The sequence below is a fragment of the Doryrhamphus excisus genome, linkage group LG7, assembly GCF_037039965.1.
Source record: "Doryrhamphus excisus strain RoL-2023G ecotype Guam linkage group LG7, RoL_Dexc_Guam_v1.1, whole genome shotgun sequence".
In the NCBI taxonomy this organism is placed as follows: Eukaryota; Metazoa; Chordata; class Actinopteri; order Syngnathiformes; family Syngnathidae; genus Doryrhamphus; species Doryrhamphus excisus.
The window spans coordinates 1154843-1173062 of NC_136363.1; the positions used below are offsets into that span (position 1 = coordinate 1154843).

General features: G+C 43.2%; 1 protein-coding gene across 4 annotated transcripts; it reads right to left on the reverse strand.

Moving 5' to 3' along the window:
- Positions 1-14: 14 nt before the first annotated feature.
- On the reverse strand, positions 15-18216 carry yrk (Yes-related kinase). Of its 4 annotated transcripts, none has more exons than XM_058046857.2 (13): positions 17569-18216; positions 13905-13948; positions 12622-12892; positions 12354-12456; positions 10508-10606; positions 10311-10414; positions 9585-9734; positions 8638-8793; positions 6347-6526; positions 5390-5466; positions 3421-3574; positions 3068-3199; positions 15-1077 (listed from the first exon to the last, which is right to left on the reverse strand). In XM_058046857.2, exons 3-13 carry the CDS (start codon positions 12863-12865, stop codon positions 869-871), a joined length of 1608 nt encoding a protein of 535 aa, XP_057902840.2. In that variant the 5' UTR covers positions 12866-12892; positions 13905-13948; positions 17569-18216; the 3' UTR covers positions 15-868. The 4 variants fall into 4 exon arrangements, with proteins under 4 accessions (XP_057902840.2, XP_057902838.2, XP_057902839.2 ...); XM_058046855.2 differs by lacking the exon at positions 8638-8793 and adding an exon at positions 9142-9306; XM_058046856.2 differs by lacking the exon at positions 8638-8793 and adding an exon at positions 9142-9306 and having other exon boundaries at positions 12622-12895.
- Between the last annotated feature and the right edge of the window lie 4 nt (positions 18217-18220).

Consider the following 18220-nt stretch of genomic DNA (forward strand, 5'->3'; position numbering starts at 1 on the left):
AAACCAAATATATCTGATCTTTATTACAACAACAGTGATAGGGGCATCTCAACAAAAAAAGGGGGTACAGTCTTGTTAAAAAAACAAAAAAATGTATGTATGTATTTCCCTTTTCATGCATGACCTTTCACTTTCACTCCCCCCCTCCCAATGAATGAATAAATGCTGACTTTGCTATAAAAGTCTTTGTGATGCACATACATGGAACATGTTAAATAATAAAAAACCTCTAAAGAGATGACTCATATGAAATATAACGTAGAAGACATTCCTCACCATCTCTATGACTCAGTGAAGGTAAATATATATTTTTAAAGTGGGGAGGGGGGGGGTGTAATGTGGCCAAAATACAGCTCCTTTCTACACGGCGTCACCTGACAGGACGTTGGACACGGATGTAGATCTTTGGTAAAGATGTGTTCAAGTCGACGTAGATCCTGGTGAATGCGGCAAATGTCGCCGAGGCGCACGCACGAAAGAACGCACGCGAGCATCACGACGTTCACCTTTTTGTTTGGAAAGACACTCCCAACCTGTTGCGTCTCGGTCGGTGAACAAAAGGGGACGTCGGCGGACGGAAGGGTGGGAGAGGAACACGTATGGCGACGGAGGAAGAAGAGGATAATGTGCCAACTCGTCTCCCTCCTCCCAAACCATCTACATCTTCTTTCAGTTCCTTGTTGTCATGGTTACAGAGTAAAGCAACATCACTGCAGGGCCCCCGATCAGCAGAGGTCCAAGTGCGCTTTTCATCCAGGCTGATCTGTCCCGAAAGACGCAGGCGGTGGCGACAGGAAACGATTAAGGCGACAATATAGAAGGTTGATTGTGTGTGTGTGTTTGTACTTGTGTGTGTGTGTGTGTGTGGTCACAGGTTCTCTCCAGGCTGGTACTGCGGCTCGGTGGCGGTGAAGTAATCCTCCAAGAAGGACTGCAGGTACTCGAAGGTGTGCCTTTCGTCGGCCTCCCGCCTCCAGCACTGCAGCATGAGTTCATGGAGCGAGGCGGGGCAGCCCGGGGCGCAGGCCATCCGGTAGCCTCTCTCCACCTGCTCCAACACCTCGCGGTTGTTCATGCCTTCAAGGGATGGAGGGGCGATGAAGAAAGGAGGGGGAGGGGGGGGGCAAATGGTGAAGCGATGCGTGTCGCATACAGAGAAAGCGCCGGTGGCGAGGATGAGCACAACATTAGGTACACCTGCACCGTTGAATCAGAGCAGCCTTTGCCGAGCTAATGAATGCCGCCTACTTTGGGTCGACGGCGACTTTGTGATGAGCCCATTTTCTACTCAAAACTTCTGTCGTGTTTCGTAACGCCGCATGATCGTTTTTTTTCCCACGTGTACGCGCACATTCGGCATGCCGACAAGCAACTTATTTATTCATCGTGTTCATTTAAAAAGGCATCGTTTTCAAACTTGCCACATTACCATTCATGCATTTTCAAAAAATTCACGCCCCCTGCGGCAACTCTCACACCGAGAGACGTTTCTAATATTTTGGTTGGCTTATTGAACTCTGCAGGGTGGAAACGCCCCCAAGTGTCATCAAATTCATCTGCTCTTCTTATTCAACTTTCTCACGGTCTCATACCGCCTCGTTTATAGCGATTTCCCTGATACAAGATTCAATGTTAAAACCTGCGTCTAAATAAAGTTTTTATCTCATTGCAACTCTTCTGCTGCAGGGACTTCAGACGGATGCTAGCCAGTTAGCCGCAAGTTCAGTCTTTCTTAACTGAAGAACCCAAAAACGTACCACTTCCACACTTAACGGGAGGAGAGCTGTCTTTCACTGTATCCTGTGGGATACGGCATGAATGACCTCATGCAGTGTTAAGGTCGTGTGAGGCGTCTCCGTGTCTCGTTACTGCCACCTAGTGACCACAACACGACACCTCGCTTGGATGTTTGGACTAATAACAGATCGTAGTCTAACCACAAACAGTTTGAGGATAAATAACGTCATTTTAGTAGCACCATGTTGAAATATTACAGTAAAGTTGTCATTTTTTTTAAATGAGGTTGCAAAAAAGTTAAAATATTATGGCAATAATGTCAATGCTCTGAGAAAACAACTTAAAAAAAAGAAAGTTACTCAATAGTTGGATCGTTAAAAAAAACAGCAGAATTTGAAAAATAATCCGCTGTACTTCTAGGAGAAAATATTAGTCAAAATATTACAAGAAAATCAAAGAGAAGAGAATAAAAACAGAATAAAGTTGTAATATTATCAGAAAAAAATGTCATTTTAGTAGCATGAAGTTGATATATATTTATATAGAAGAAAATTTGTATTTTTTGAAACGTTGTAACACCAGGAAAAAAAAACTGCTGTCATTTTATGAGAATAAAGTCAAAATATTCAGATAAAAAAGTTTAAAATAAAAAAAAAGAAAATCAAAATTTAGCAAGAATTATATCCTTTTGATAGTAAATGGAATCAAATATTAAAGGAATTTTTTTTAATATTGTTTATTTTTTAATATTTTTTAATATTTTATATATTTTTAATATTAAGAGAATAAAGTGGAATATGAATGGAATAAAGCCATATTATTAGAAACAAAGATTATTTAATAAAAAAACTTGAAATATTTGGAAAATGATGGTGTCATAAAAATAATTGGAAAAAATATATATTTAGTATAATAATTATATGCTGTATATCTAACTACATGTGCTTCTTTACAAAATATCAAAGTTGCCTCCTTTCGTTTTTCGCCATGTGGTCCATGCTGAAAAAGCTTTGGACACTCCTAATGGAGGCCAAAAAATATGGAAAATTGTCTTAAATACGGATATTTTTTGACTGATAATAAACTGAATTATTATTAATATTATTATTTGATTATTATTAATGAATATATTTTTGAAAAACCGAGAGAGTGAAGCCACGAGATTTGAAGTGGGATTACTGCAATGTCCTTATGTCCCCCCCATCCCCGCCAAAATAGATGGCGGTCCTGTGGGACCCGCTGCGTCCTGCGAGTGTTCCTTCAAAGTTAAAGCCCTGCGAGGCGCACTGACGACGTGAGAACGGGAAGGTGGGGAAGGGGGGGGGGGTACCTGGGTACGGCACGCGTCCCTTGGTGATGAGCTCGGTGAGCAGGATGCCGAAGCTCCACACGTCCGACTTGATGGTGAAGCGTCCGTACAGCGCCGCTTCCGGAGCCGTCCACTTGATGGGGAACTTGGCCCCTGAAACCATGGCAACGTGGGGACGTTACATAATGCCGTAATTAGGATGGCTCATGTGTAAAAAATATCAAATATATATATATACATAGGCACGGAGGCAAGGCAGAGGCGCACTTAATCATCACACGCTTCCGCCGCGACGCCGCCGTGTCTTGGTCCGCTCACACACGCACGCACGTACACGTGCACACGCACGCCGACTTAATATCACATCCTGTTACCTTGTCTGGCCGTGTACTCGTTGTCCTCAATGAGCCGCGCCAGGCCAAAGTCGGCGATCTTACACACCAGATTGTCTCCGACGAGGATGTTGGCCGCCCGCAGGTCACGGTGGATGTAATTCATCCTCTCGATGTACGCCATGCCGGCAGCGATCTGCACAAACAAAGTTGCGTCCTTTAAAGTCTTCTAAATGTGACGGCTTCGGACCATTTGGAGTTAGTTTATTTTGGAAGTACACCTGATTCCTTTTAATAAGAAAAAATAAGAACCGTTATCAGTCTTCACTAAATAAATCACTCAGCATTTTTACAACTTCCAAAAAGCTAAGCTAACCTAAGTCCATGGGACTAGAATAAAAGTATTTATTCTATATGTCTTATAGTATTAATATGCTTATATTAATATGCTTAGTTAGAATGTTGGATTCTGGTGCAGATTCTGGAAGATCTAGAAAGCTGGGTTATTGTGTGTAGCTGCTCTATAGGAGTCCACAACTCAATACAAATGGTCCAAAATCAGCATAATAGGACCCCTTTAAAAAATGCTAAAAATCCAGTGGGCGGAACTTAGACCTTTTGGTGCCCCCCCCGACATCATCAAATATTTGAACATGAACACAGGATTTGACAGGCTGCTAATGAGACAGGATGGCTGCCTTGGTCTTCAGGCAGAAGCTACATGTGTATGACCACCCATGAACAGAGGGACCATCTATGGAGAGAGGAACATGAAGGACCATGTATGGAGAGAGGAACGTGAAGGACCATCTATGGAGAGAGGAACATGAAGGACCATGTATGGAGAGAGGAACGTGAAGGACCATGTATGGAGAGAGGAACGTGAAGGACCATGTATGGAGAGAGGAACGTGAAGGACCATGTATGGAGAGAGGAACATGAAGGACCATGTATGGAGAGAGGAACGTGAAGGACCATCTATGGAGAGAGGAACGTGAAGGACCATCTATGGAGAGAGGAACGTGAAGGACCATCTATGGAGAGAGGAACATGAAGGACCATGTATGGAGAGAGGAACGTGAAGGACCATGTATGGAGAGAGGAACGTGAAGGACCATCTATGGAGAGAGGAACGTAAAGGACCATCTATGGAGAGAGGAACGTGAAGGACCATCTATGGAGAGAGGAACATGAAGGACCATGTATGGAGAGAGGAACGTGAAGGACCATCTATGGAGAGAGGAACGTGAAGGACCATGTATTGAGAGAGGAACGTGAAGGACCATGTATTGAGAGAGGAACGTGAAGGACCATGTATGGAGAGAGGAACGTGAAGGACCATGTATGGAGAGAGGAACGTGAAGGACCATGTATGGAGAGAGGAACGTGAAGGACCATGTATGGAGAGAGGAACGTGAAGGACCATCTATGGAGAGAGGAACATGAAGGACCATGTATGGAGAGAGGAACGTAAAGGACCATGTATGGAGAGAGGAACGTGAAGGACCATGTATGGAGAGAGGAACGTGAAGGACCATCTATGGAGAGAGGAACGTGAAGGACCATGTATGGAGAGAGGAACGTGAAGGACCATGTATGGAGAGAGGAACGTGAAGGACCATGTATGGAGAGAGGAACGTGAAGGACAATGTATGGGGAGAGGAACGTGAAGGACAATGTATGGGGAGAGGAACGTGAAGGACCATCTAAGGATAGAGGAACGTGAAGGACAATGTATGGGGAGAGGAACGTGAAGGACAATGTATGGGGAGAGGAACGTGAAGGACCATCTAAGGATAGAGGAACGTGAAGGACCATCTAAGGATAGAGGAAAGTGTAGACCACGGATGGAGAGAGGAACATGGAGAGAAGAACACAAAGACCATCTATGCAGAGAGGAACATGTCATGGTCACGTTAGCGGTAGAGTGACATATGTCACATACATCCCGACAGGAAGGATATCTTATCTGTGGGTTCTCCGCTTATCATAAGCGCCATGCTTTAGTCACCTGCGCCGCCATGTCCACAAGCTGGGGCAGCTTCAGGTTCTGGCCCTCACCGTCTTTAAGGAAGTCCAGCAAACTTCCTGAGAAAGAAAAAAAGACAATTCCTGATTCTTGGAATTCCCTGGATTCAATATCTCACCCCGTAGTCAAGCACCGTACTCATTTCTTCTAGATTGATGTGTTTTGGGTTTTTTTTTTTGGTTTGGTGTTGAATCGGTAGCAGCTTCCTGCATGGATAAGAATCAGCCATACATCCTCAGATGAATGGATTGTGGAGACATGCACCGGGTATTACAAGCTAGCAAGCGTTTGACAATCATTCCCTTAAACAACGCCAGACTGGGCTGCCGGCGAAACCGTTGTTCAATATAACAGTCCGATGCAAGGTCTCAACTCACAAAGAACACTAAAGTTATCACACAGCAACTTAACACTGAAAAGGTATAGATAATATACAAACATGTACACGTTGAAAATGATTGTTTTTATCATTGTATCTTAGCAAAGCATTTTAATTGGAGCATAGAAAATGGATGGATGAATGGTGGTGCAATGCCATCTCTGTCCACCTGGGGCAGCCACAGGAGCCCAGAGGGAGGCTGACATCATTGCAGCGCCCATTGCTCATATGCAATGCATTATGGGACAACTTGTTTTCATTTTATACTAGTATCGGCACATGTTATGTACATTTACCTTTTGCGTGTTAAGTTGCTGTGTGATGAGTTTGGTGTCAGACCGTTTTGAGTGGCGCAGCATTTAAACGATTAGCAGTAGTTCTGAAGTTTTAAAAGTAACGATGTCACAATGTTAGAAGTTGGCCATAAATTATCCGCAACCGCTGTGGGGGTCAAACCTGCGGGGTTCAAAGTTCAAGAGAAATGTAGCTTATACATAGGGTAATTTAATTTGAACTTTTGGGTGGTTGCGGAGAGTGGGGTGGGGTGGGAGGGGGGGTACCTTGGCTCATGAACTCCGTGATGATGTAGATGGGCTCCTCGGACACGACGGCGTAGAGCTGCACCAGCTTGTCATGGCGGAGTCTCTTCATGATCTGCGCCTCCTCCAGGAAGGCCTCGGGGGACATGGTTCCGGGCTTCAGCGTCTTCACCGCAACCTTGGTGGTGCCGTTCCACATGCCTTCCACGTAGACAACGGATATTAGCGCACATGAATACACAATACTGCACCTATATAGGTAGTACACAGTACATGCCTGCAGCCTTTAAAGCAGGATGTGTTCCATGCATACAAACATGAGATGAGCCAATGTATGTAAGCGCGGCTACGGTGGAGCATGCACAAAAAAAAACATGGTGGTGATGTGTGGAAAGCATGCATGACATGAAACCAACACCTACTGCTCTACATCTGCAGCACCTGAGCTACTGGGCCGGCTTTGGGGGACAAACCAGACACACAAAGTCACACACAACAACTTCATTTTTCACTTTTTTACACATCTTATATTATTTTCCTTTTTTTAAAAATAAGAAATACAGTACGACAAGTCTTACTTACGATGCGCTAATGATGGATACGCTAAAGAACGACCTGATCCACATCTTAAGATCGGTGTAAAAATAGCTAGAATCTACTTTTTGCACATTTGGATCCTAATGAGCTTTTAAGTAGAGCTACAATATGCAAAAAAAAGAAGAAAAGGGGGGGGGGCAAAAAGTCATTTACTGAAAACGTGAAATATGGCGTTTATCTGCTGATCAAAAGTTGAAGACCATCGCTCCAAAAATGACAAAAAAAGTCCCCAAAGCAGAAGACAAAAATGTCTCAGTAGGACTCAGTAATGAGGAGCTCCACCGTTCTTGTTAACCACTTCAAAAATGGCTTGATGTAGATGTTTCCAGGAGGCTATTGGGAACATTGGTCCAAGCGGTGGAGATGGCTTCACCAAGCGGTGTCAACTGTCTGGAACCGATGGCCATTTTTATAAAAAACTTCCCTTGCTATCCATCCCCAAATGTTCTCCATGGGATGTCAATCAGAAGAACATGAGGGATGGTCCAAAAGAAGTCCTTGGTCAAGCCAGCATCATGAACTGCGGCGTTGTCCTGGTGAAGAACCCAGAAGAACACAGGACCATCGGTCATGAGGGATACCCGCTGCAAGCGACCACCGTTTGACGACCCTGCACCATCTGAAACTTCATGTTCCACTGAAGGAAAAAGCACCACAGATCATGATGGACCACCCTCCACTATTCCAGGTAGAAAACATCTCAGGTGGGATCTCCTTGTCGTGTCGGTAACGTTGGAAGCCATCTGGACCGCCAAGGTTACATTTTTTCCTCATCATAGAATCAAACATTTTTCCACCTTTCAATGTCCCGTGTTTGATGCCCCCTTCCAAAGTCTAAATGTGCCGTTGAAGGAGACCAGGTCTTTGAATTCCTTTGAAAGCCCTTTTTCCTGCAGATGGAGTCTGATGGTTACTGTGCTGCAGTCGGCACCAGTAAGGGTCTTCATTCGGGTCCAGGACCGCCCCCGTGTCTTGACGGGCAACCCATCGGCATCTCCGCCATCCCACCACGTTGAAGAAGAGAAAGCTTCTTAGCTTTAGCCATCAGGAGGGCATGACCGTGTCAATGCCTGACAGAAAATGACAATTTGGGGCAGATTTTGGCTTTTTCTTGAACTTTTGTTCAAGTTTATTTATTTTTCCAGATTTTTTTGGTCATTCCCCTTCTCTTTTTTCCATATTTTATCCCTACTTAAAACCTCATTAATGTGCTAAATACATATTTTAGTATTTATCAACTGGTCTTACGATTTGGATCAGATTATTTGTTAATTTTTTTTTTAATTACAACACTAAATATATATGATATGATATAGCTTACGTTATATATTTTATATCATATTGTATAAAATGAATAAAAAACAAATATATTATTTTTAACTATATTTATTATATTCCAAAAAATAAATCTTTTAATACTTAGCGGGAAATACACTAACCCAATCTTCTCCAAACGCGCTAAATGTTATTTTATATTTGTTATATAATATATTTATTATATAAAATAAATATGACTAGAGTATTTTTTTTAATTGAACCCGAATCATGAAAATTTTGGAAATTTTTTGATACATTTTAATATACAGTATCACCACGTTTGCGTTATATTTATTTTTTAAAAATCAAAAATTGTATTAATGAAGTGAATCTAATTGATGAAGGAATGATTTTGTTGAAAAAAACTACAAATGGAAGTATCCTAGCAACAGGCTCACCCATCCACACGTCCCCGAAGCAGCCCTGGCCCAGCTTCCTTTGCAGGGCCAGCATGGACCGGGGCACCTCCCAGGCGTCCCGCCCCAGGCCCATGGTGAGCGGGGTGGTGTTGCAGCAGGGCTTGGTCAGGTAGTAACACAGCCCGTCGTTAGTGTCTGACGGCGGGATGGGTCGGGTGGGGTGGGGTGGGGGGGCGGGTGGAAAGACGGATGACACGTAGGAGGGCGGGTGAGGGGGTGAGGGGGTCAGAAAGAGGTGGGGTGAGATGATGATACATGCACATGCAACAACAAGAAAAGGGCGGGGGAGGGGGTCCAATCTGCACACCTGACAAAAGTACTGGGACACACCCTAGATGGGGAGGGGTGTCCCAATACATATGTCCATATAATGTATATTACTTCCAGACCGTACCTTATTACCCAGGTTTGCACCCACACTGTGACCCTCAAGGACCCCCCCCCCACTCCGCCACACTACATTAACCCCCCCGTAAGTCCTACCCATCCAGACTTCTCCAAACTGGCCGTTGCCCAGTTTCTTAATCAGCTGCAGGGATTCGCGAGGAATCTCCCACATGTCCTTGGTCTTCACCGATAAGTCGGCCAGCTTCGGCATGCCCCGCTTGCAGCTGCCAATCAAGCGGCAGCACAGCCCCGCGGCTCTCTCTGAGCGAGAGAGGGGGGGGGCGCAGGAGGGGGCGGAAAAACCACACATAGGCAAGGGGGGATAAAAAAATAAAAACAGGAAATAAAAGCAGGTGACACATTAAAGTGTAAATAAAAGAACACATGACTAACACACTCTGAGCCTGCGCTTGTAATACTAGCACCATCCACCAGGGGGAGATATAACATTCCCAGTACAGCAAGTGGGGCAGTGTCTTGTCCACAAAGTCCACAATATGGAGACCAGAGGAGTCAAAGAAGGAGAAAGCTGCTGCTACCTGTGTAGTGCTCCACCAGTTGCTGCACCGTGTCAAACTGGGAGCGGGTGGTGATGTAGTAGCCCCCGTTGTCCAGTTTGCGGATCTTATAGTGCTTCACGTGGTCGCCCTTGTTGTCGTCCCAGTCCCGGATGGACAGCGAGTAAGCTCCTGTGGCGGGACGCAACATTAGGTACACCTGTGTCAGTCGGGTATGATGAATACGAAGGAACATTCGGGCTGCAGTCAAACACTTCAAATAGCACATTCGAAAATGAAGAAAAAGGTAGCATTTTTACCAAAAAATTATTTAATAAATTGTCAAATTATTTCTAAAACTGAAAACACGGCATTTAAATTACATTAAATAAAGTTCATTACAAAGTCAAGTCAAAGTTAATGTGTTCAATTTCCTGTGTATCAGATACTCTGATGTCCGTGAGGACCAGGTAGGCCTTTAAATTAACCTCACACTAAACTCATCACACAGCAACTTCACACTCAAAAGTTAGCCAAGAACTATACAAGTAGCAACACCAGTTTAAAATACAAAACAGCTATTTGAACCAATCTTGTACATTTCTTAGATACCCTTTTGAGTGTGTAGTTGCTGTGTGATGAATTCAGTGTTCCTTGTAAAATGAGAAACATGAAAATGGAAGTGAATTCACGACAATAAAAACGCTTTTTCATCTGCGTTGTGAATTTTAAAGCAGCGGTGTGTGTGTGTGTGTGTGGTCAGTCAACCTTTGGTGGTCTCGCTCTCTCGTATGAGGAAAGTTCCCCTCTGGTTTCCGTGGCCCAGAAGCTGTCTCTCTGCATCCTTCCTCCCCATCTTTCCAAAATACCACCTGTCACCATGGGAACGTAGCTCAGGTCAGATGGGCGGACCAAACATGTAAGTGGTAGCCACGTACCGCACATACGTGTGTGTGTGTACTCACTCCTCAGCCTGTATGGAGTCAACAGGAGCTACGTAGTTGGATGGGATGTAACCAGCGTTCCCAGTATCTAAAGAGCGAGCCTCCCACCAGTCGCCCTCTCTTTAAAAACAAAACAAACAAAAAAAACACAGCATATATTTTTAGTGCCAACCAATCCCTCATTGATTTTACATTGATGACCGAAATGACTCATTATCGCCCCTTCAGGCATAAACCGGCATTACAAGCAATGATTAATGGCTTTGATGACATGTCAACAACGTGAGATTCCCTTTGCTGATGAGTAAATTCAAAAAAACTTTAAAAAAAATGTTTGATATATTTTTAAATTTTTCTTAATAAATAAAATAAATAATAAATAAATAGATAAAATAAAAAAGTAAAATAAATGTTATTAAATACATATAAAAATTTAAATAAAAACAAACATACAATAATCAAAATAGCCTTTTTTCAATATTAAATGACATGCTTGTAACGCTGTGATAATTACACATAAATTACTTTACTTTATCAGACTGATATAGTGTAGATGGTGAAATACCATAACATGTAAATAACTACACAAAAGTAAATTTTTTTTGCTACTTTTGTACCAAAAAATTTTTTTTGTGAAACTACAGTATTTGCTGCAGTTTCAAGCACTTTATCCTAAAAGTGTTTGGTATTTTTTTAGTATTTTACATCAAACAAATGTAAATATTAGTCAATGACAACACAAAATGCAGTTTTAAAATGTAATTTTTTATGATGAAGGGAGAAAAAAAAGGCAATGCTACATGGCTAATGTGTCCCCTAAAGCTAATAAGTGGTTGGGCCCCATCCTTAGCAGCAACAACTGCAATCAAGCTTTTGTGATCAGCAGAATTCATGCTTCCATTTGTCAGCAAGCAGCAAAACAGCCCCAGACCATCGCACTACCACCACCGTATTTTACTGTCGCTATCATATTCTTTTTCTGAAATGCGGTCTCGGGGATCATCAAGATGTTTTAATGCAAAATCGAGACGAGCCTTAATGTTTTTTGTTCAGTAGTGGTTTTGGTCTTTTGGACTCTGCCATGCAGGCCGTTTTTGCCCAGTGTCTTTGTTATGGTGGAGTCATGAACACTGGCCTTAAAGGGGACCTATTATGCTCATTGTTGGCCCTTTGTATTGAATTATGGACTCCTATAAAGCAGCTACACACAATAACCAGCACAGAAAGCTTTCTAGTTCTTCCAGAATCTGCACCTATTCAACTGTATTTGGATATCTGAAACTTTGGCACGGTTTAACACCAGAATACAACATTCTAACTACATTTAGAGGTAGAGTGAGGCAAGTGAGACCTGCACTTCTTTGGATGTTGCTATGGGGTCTTTTGTGACCTCTTGGATGAGTTGTGGCTGCGCTCTTGGGGTCATTTTGGTGGGCGGGACACTGCTGGGAAGGTTGACCACTGTTCCATGTTTTCAAAAACTTGTGGATAATGGCTCTCGCTGTGGTTTGCTGGAGTCCCAAAGCTTTATAAATGGCTTTTTAACATTTTTCACACCGATAGACCGCGTCGTTTGCGATAATGTCACCTCTGAGTACTGTAGTGTCATCTGTGGAGTCCCACAAGGATCAGTGGTCGGCCTTCTTTTGTTTAATAGCAACATGCTTCTGCTCGGTGACATCATTCGCAAAAATAAGATGAGTTTTCACTGTTTATTATTATTTATTATTATTATTATTAATATTAATCATTGGATGTCCTGGAACTTTTAACTTCTCAGATGTTGATGATTGCAAACTGTATGTTTTGTTCAGTTGTTGTCATTGACTGATTGTTATGATGATGAAATCATGAAATCAGCGCTCACGTGTTGTTGATGATCTGGAACTTCTCCCCTTTCTGGAAGGTGAGGTCATCCTCGGTGCGAGCGTCGTAGTCGTAGAGGGCGATGAAGAGCGTGACGCCGGCGCCTGGCCAGCATGCGGAGGAGGAAGGAGTTGTCATATTTTGAGTGTACTCACTTTTGAAAAGCGGTAAGTGGACGGTGACACACGCGTGTGACATTTTGACACATTACAGCAGGATGTGCGCTAATCCAAGCTAGCATGCGTTGCCTCGGCGGAGGTGGAGCCTACTTGTGATGCCTCCAGCCCACGGCTGCGTGTTGGAGTTGGGGAAGATGGCGCTGGACGAGAAGCCCTTGTTGAAGTCGGGGATGGCCTGCGTGGGGTCGGGACAGTAGCGGCCCTGCACCAAGCCCGTTGACGAGCCGCCGTCCACGTCGCCGGGGGACAGCTCGGAGGCGTTGCCGCCGGCGATGGCTAACGTGGCGGCTTCCAACTTGGCGGACTTCTTCTGCTTACAGCAAGCACACCCCATAATAACCAGCCGGGAGACGGACGGCGTCTGCTGACGTGAAGGCAAGGAGGGTTAAAAAAAAAACAAAAACACTTTTTTTTAGGTACAAGACTGTTGACTCCTAACAGTGCTTAGCTTCTTCTTACACTTGTTGGGCTGTTAGAAATGTTAGAAATGTTATGCTAACAGCAGTTAGCCTCTTTGTACACTTGAATGCATGCTAGCATACATTACATTACATAACATACATTACATTATATTACATACATTACGTCTTGACTGGCCATATTGGAAAAATAAAGCTGAAAATAAATCAATATAAATCATAAATAATGTAAATAAATCAATCTGCCGTCATTTAACAAGGAAAATGATCATTTTACAGGAATAATCTTTAATGTTTATGAGGAAAAATTATATTTTAGAGCAAAAAGTTGAAATACTAACCAAAATATTATATTTTTTCAAAAGTTGTAGTATTATGAAAAACAACAAAGTTGTGATTTTTGAGAAAACAAGGTCAAAAAATTTAGTCATAATTTTACAAAAATGTATATGAGGAAAAATAACATTTTACCAATAAATTATGGAAAATTATGTGAATAAAGTTAAAATATTACAGGAATAATTATAGAAAAAAATGTGTAAGAAGAAAGAAATATATTATTCTTTTTGAGACGCTAAGCTAATCTCATCTGGAACTACGTTCTTCATCAGCGGAATCCGACTTGGGGGATGTCATAGAACTTCCCGCATTAAACAGTGAAAACGGCCACAGTTTGACCCTGGAACGGATCATTTTATATTTCAATGACTTTCTGTGGGTTGAAAGTTTCCAAATCAGCTTCAGAGGTCGGAATGCATGAGAAAGATCTCAGGCGTCCCTAATAAAGTGTCCAGTGGACGCCGGGACGCCAGCATCACTCGTATCGACATGACGTTGATCCGCCACAGGAAGTCCTGCTGGTTTAGAGAAGTTGTCTACACCACAAGAGGAACCACACCGGCCGCACCAACGACACCAAAATCAACGGCGGATCGGGAAGAAAGTTGCTCTCACCTGATGTCTTCCTCTGTCAGATCACCTGTCAATCACCATCGCCACTGCAGGCAGGAGAGGAGAGGGGAGGAGAGGGGACGGGAGGGGAGGAGAAAGAGGAAGAAGCGTGAGGAGATCAGAAAGAGACGTGCGAGGTTTGCCACTTCCTCTTTTGGCTTTGCAGTTTCGAGAAGGACGAGTGTGTCATCCTCTCTGGTCAATACCTCTGTGTGTGTGTGTGTGTGTGTGTGTGTGTGTGTGTGTGTGTGTGTGTGAGTGTGGTGAAACAAACAGCCGTGTGTCATCATTGCTAACTGACACATGTTAAAAGTCAGCGTGCAGCTCAACTTCAATGTGTGTTCAACTGTTTTCTTTTTTTGGGGGGGGGTTGTTTTGTGGTGGGGGTGCTATTCTCGGAATGATGCTCTTCATTAGGTACACCTGCACATCATGCAAGCCATCCACCCATCCAGGAACAGGCATTCATTTATTGTGCTTCTATTCAAGGCAATTTAAGAACATTTGTTTGTAAATGTTTGGAAAAAAAAAGGCTGGAAATTCACCAAAGTTGCACATTTTTTTTTAGAATTTTTTTTGGCAACTTATAAATTTATGAGAAAAAATATGAATGAATGAAAAATGTTTATATATTTCTGAGAAAAAGATGACGGAAATGTATGAAATGTGCACAATTTTTCTAGTAAATTTACATTATTCCATTACATTTAGCACTTGTTTACTATATCTTTTATTCAAGAAAAATAAAACAAAAAAAATAAAAAATGAAATAAATTTATGAAAAAAATAAATTTACAAGAATAAAGTAGTACATTTTTGAGAAAAATGTTGTAAATTCATAAGATTAAAATGCTAATTTATGAGATTTCTTTTAAAAATGTAAATTTACAAAAAAAAATTTATAGGAATAAAGTCATAAATTTATGAGGAAAAAAAGACGTACAAAAAAAGTTGTAATATTATCTTTGCCCAAGGCCACATACAAGTGCCCCCCCTCCTGTTGTTACCACAAAATATTCAAATAATCTGACATTTCAAGAAGTTTTGTGTCGTAAATTTATGAGAAAAATATGAAAAATATAAATTCATAAAATTTAATTCATAAAAATATGAATTAAATAAAATGTAAATGTAATATTTTTCTGAGAAAAAGATGACAGAAATGTATCTAGAAATGTAATCTAGTAAATTTACATCATTATTCCATTACATTGAGCACTTTTTCTCCTTTGTTTACTATATTTGTTATTCAAGAAAAAAAAATTACAAATTAAAAAATATAGTACATTTAAAAAAAAAAGAAATTTAGGAGAATAGAGTAGTAAATGTATGAGAAAAATGTTGTAAATTTATAATATTAAAATGTTAATTTATGCAATTTTTTAATGTAAATTTACAAAAATAAATTTGTAAATTTACAGGAATAAAGTCATAATGTATGAGGGAAAAAAAGACGTACAAAAAAAGTAATAGAAGTAATATTATCTTTGCCCAAGGCCAAAGGTCACATCCAAGCCCCCCCGTTGGTGTTACCACAAAGTATTCAAATAATCTGATATTAAAGAAGTTTCATATCATAAATTTATGAGAAAAAATATTAATGAATGCCCGTGGAGGAGGCGGGGGAGGGGAGGTGCACGTTATAAGGCTGTTTTGCTGCCATGTTACAAATAGTTTTTTATTGCTAATGAGTCATGAACCTTTGACCCCCCCCCCCCCCCCCCCCCCCCCGTTTGCCGCCACCACCACAAATAGATGGCAGCCCCGCACAATAATAAAGATGGCGGTGGATGATGAACAAACATGGCCACAACACACACTCCTTCACTATCGGGTGGACCATCAGGGGGCCGACAGGAAGTTAGCCCTGCTAGAGCTTCCTGTCCACCCCTCTGATGCCAACCCCCGCCCCCTTTCCTGAAAACGGGACAGTGGTGTCCACACACACACAATACACACACATGATACAAAACAGCTGCAGTGCCACATCCAACACCCTTGACCCCCCCCCCGCCGCCTCTTTTTTTTGTTTGCCTGGGTGATGACACTTCTGTAACCCCCCCCCCCCACATTCTATTTGTTCTAGAAGCCACACAAGCTACCATGAAAGGCAACACAACTCACTACAACACCCTCATTCACCAATAGCATGGCTCTTAAGGCCGGGAGTTGTCTGTTCCAGGGTCAAACTGTCACCTAAATGTGCAATGACCTGTCATGCAAGTGTAAAAAGAAGTAGAGTACAATAAAAACCGACATTGTGGCGCGTTTGGTGCTCATCAACACGTATTACTAAAAGCACCAAAATAAAAGCTCCAATGGTAGCTTCCATCGTGTCAGCAAACATCTGAGTGACACACCCTTTTCCTGCACGGAGATAAGCTTCTCCCGGTGGGGAATTCTACCACACACACATATCAGATGTGCGGTGTTGTGTACTTTCACACCAGCCAGATCCTCTCTTCTTCTCCTCCTCTTCCTCTTTTCTCTCCTTTTACTTTTCTGTTTTAGCCTCGCTCGTTCTCACATTGACAGGAAGCTCCGACAGGATGCCGGGTGCGAGTGTTCAGGATGATAGGACAATGGGAAGCGGGCTGTCTCACTCTCACACACACAGGTATGGGGGGGGGGGTGGAATGGTGGGGGGGGGGGTAGTGAAGGAAAAGGAAAAGTCCTGTTTCCCCACGATGTCGTCATATCCTCCTGATTTGAAGACATTCCTGTCTGTGTTCAGCACTGGAATGCTGATAGCCTGTTGCTATGGTGACCACACAGCACTACTAGTGTGTGTGTGTGTGTGTGTGTGTGTGTGTGTGAGAGACGCAGGTGTGCGGCATCCACCTGACATCTGGTCAACCTCGATGGAAGCCCTGGCGGCGAGAACGTCGGCCCGTGAAGCCACCGAAAAAACAGCTGACCCCACCTTCTTCCTTCCTGCCTGTTTGCCTAACTAGCGCCCCAGGCTCAAGACAGGAAGTGACCTCATCAAGAAACAGGAAGTGATGGGAGTCGGTTTTCCTCCTTTTGGAGAAATTCCACGGAAACAAGCTATGATGGATGGATGGATGGAAGCCGGGAAGGCCCGACGTGACACAAGACCAGGTCCGATGCGGCTCGGATGCGGGTCTAAACGGGTCGGCGGGGCCAGCAATGCGGAGAAGGATGCACACACGGCCAAACCTTTTCCTCATGCAGCTTCCTGTTGGGGGGGGGGGGGTTCCCAGATGAATCAGTGGATCATTCCACATTTGAGAATCCACCTCCTCGCAACCGCAGATGCTTCTACTTTGACCCTTCAACTCCGCTCCTTCAATAAAGTTTCGGAGTTGGTTACCAACTTCCAACTTCAAGGCCGAGTGACTCAACACGCCCCCCCCCCCCACGCACTAAGTCCCAGTGAAGTAGGGGGAACATCTGGGACCTTCTAAGTCAGTTGAGGAGCACAACACCACACAACAACAACACAACGCGGCACAAAGAACACAATTAGTCCCAGACCCACAACAGTCTTATGCAAGAGATTCCTGATGTGTTTTCTGGGAAATCACTTAGCTACACACACACACACACACACACACACACACACACACACACACACACACACACACACACACACTAAATCCCAAAACAAGTGTTTGGAATGACAAGAACAAGAATGGGAACTCACCAGTGGAGGCCGTCTTGTGTGTGAGGTGTCACGGCTCCTGGGGGGTGAGGGAAGCCGGCGGCCACTTGCTCAGTCAGCTGCGCAACTTTTCGGCGTGAGCGCGCTCCTGGACCGGAAGTACACTTGGCCCACCCCTGAGGAAGGAAGACAGACGCGCGCGCTAAAGAAGCAGAGGGGAGGGTAAAAAGGGGAGGTAATAGGGAGAGATGGCGCCACCGCATTCCACTTTTGCGTAACAGTAAAGATTAAGTCCGGTCGGGTGGTGACGTCACTGTACGTGCACGGACTGTTTCTATGAAGTGAGAAAGTTTCATACCTGGCGGCGATAACAGTCAAGACAGTCAACGCGCTACGCTTGTCTTTGTCGACATCTAGCGGCGTATTTGCGCATTGCATCGAAAATCACCCACCAGACCACTTTTTTTTTCGCCATTTTGTAAAGTTTTTCTTTATTGTATAGAAAAATACAAGCTTTTCCTTTTCAATCTCTTTCAGTCTCAGCCGTCAGTGTGCGGAGGACGCTGACGGCCGAGTGAGTAGTCGTACGATGGGCTAAATAGCAACATTCCCCCGATGGAGGCCAGTTGATATGCCAAGCCTCCACATCCTCACGTGGACTTTCAGTGCAAAATAAGTAACACATTTTAAATAG

Bases quoted from the DNA above. Each gene is read 5' to 3' on its own strand.
- yrk (XM_058046855.2), bottom strand. From the start codon at position 12,865: ATGGGGTGTGCTTGCTGTAAGCAGAAGAAGTCCGCCAAGTTGGAAGCC. The intron at 10,415-10,507 runs GTGAGTACACAC...CCATGGTGACAG, and splicing joins GACTCCATACAGGCTGAGGA to GTGGTATTTTGGAAAGATGG. The intron at 5,467-6,346 runs GTACCCCCCCTC...TTTCTTTCTCAG, and splicing joins CACGGAGTTCATGAGCCAAG to GAAGTTTGCTGGACTTCCTT.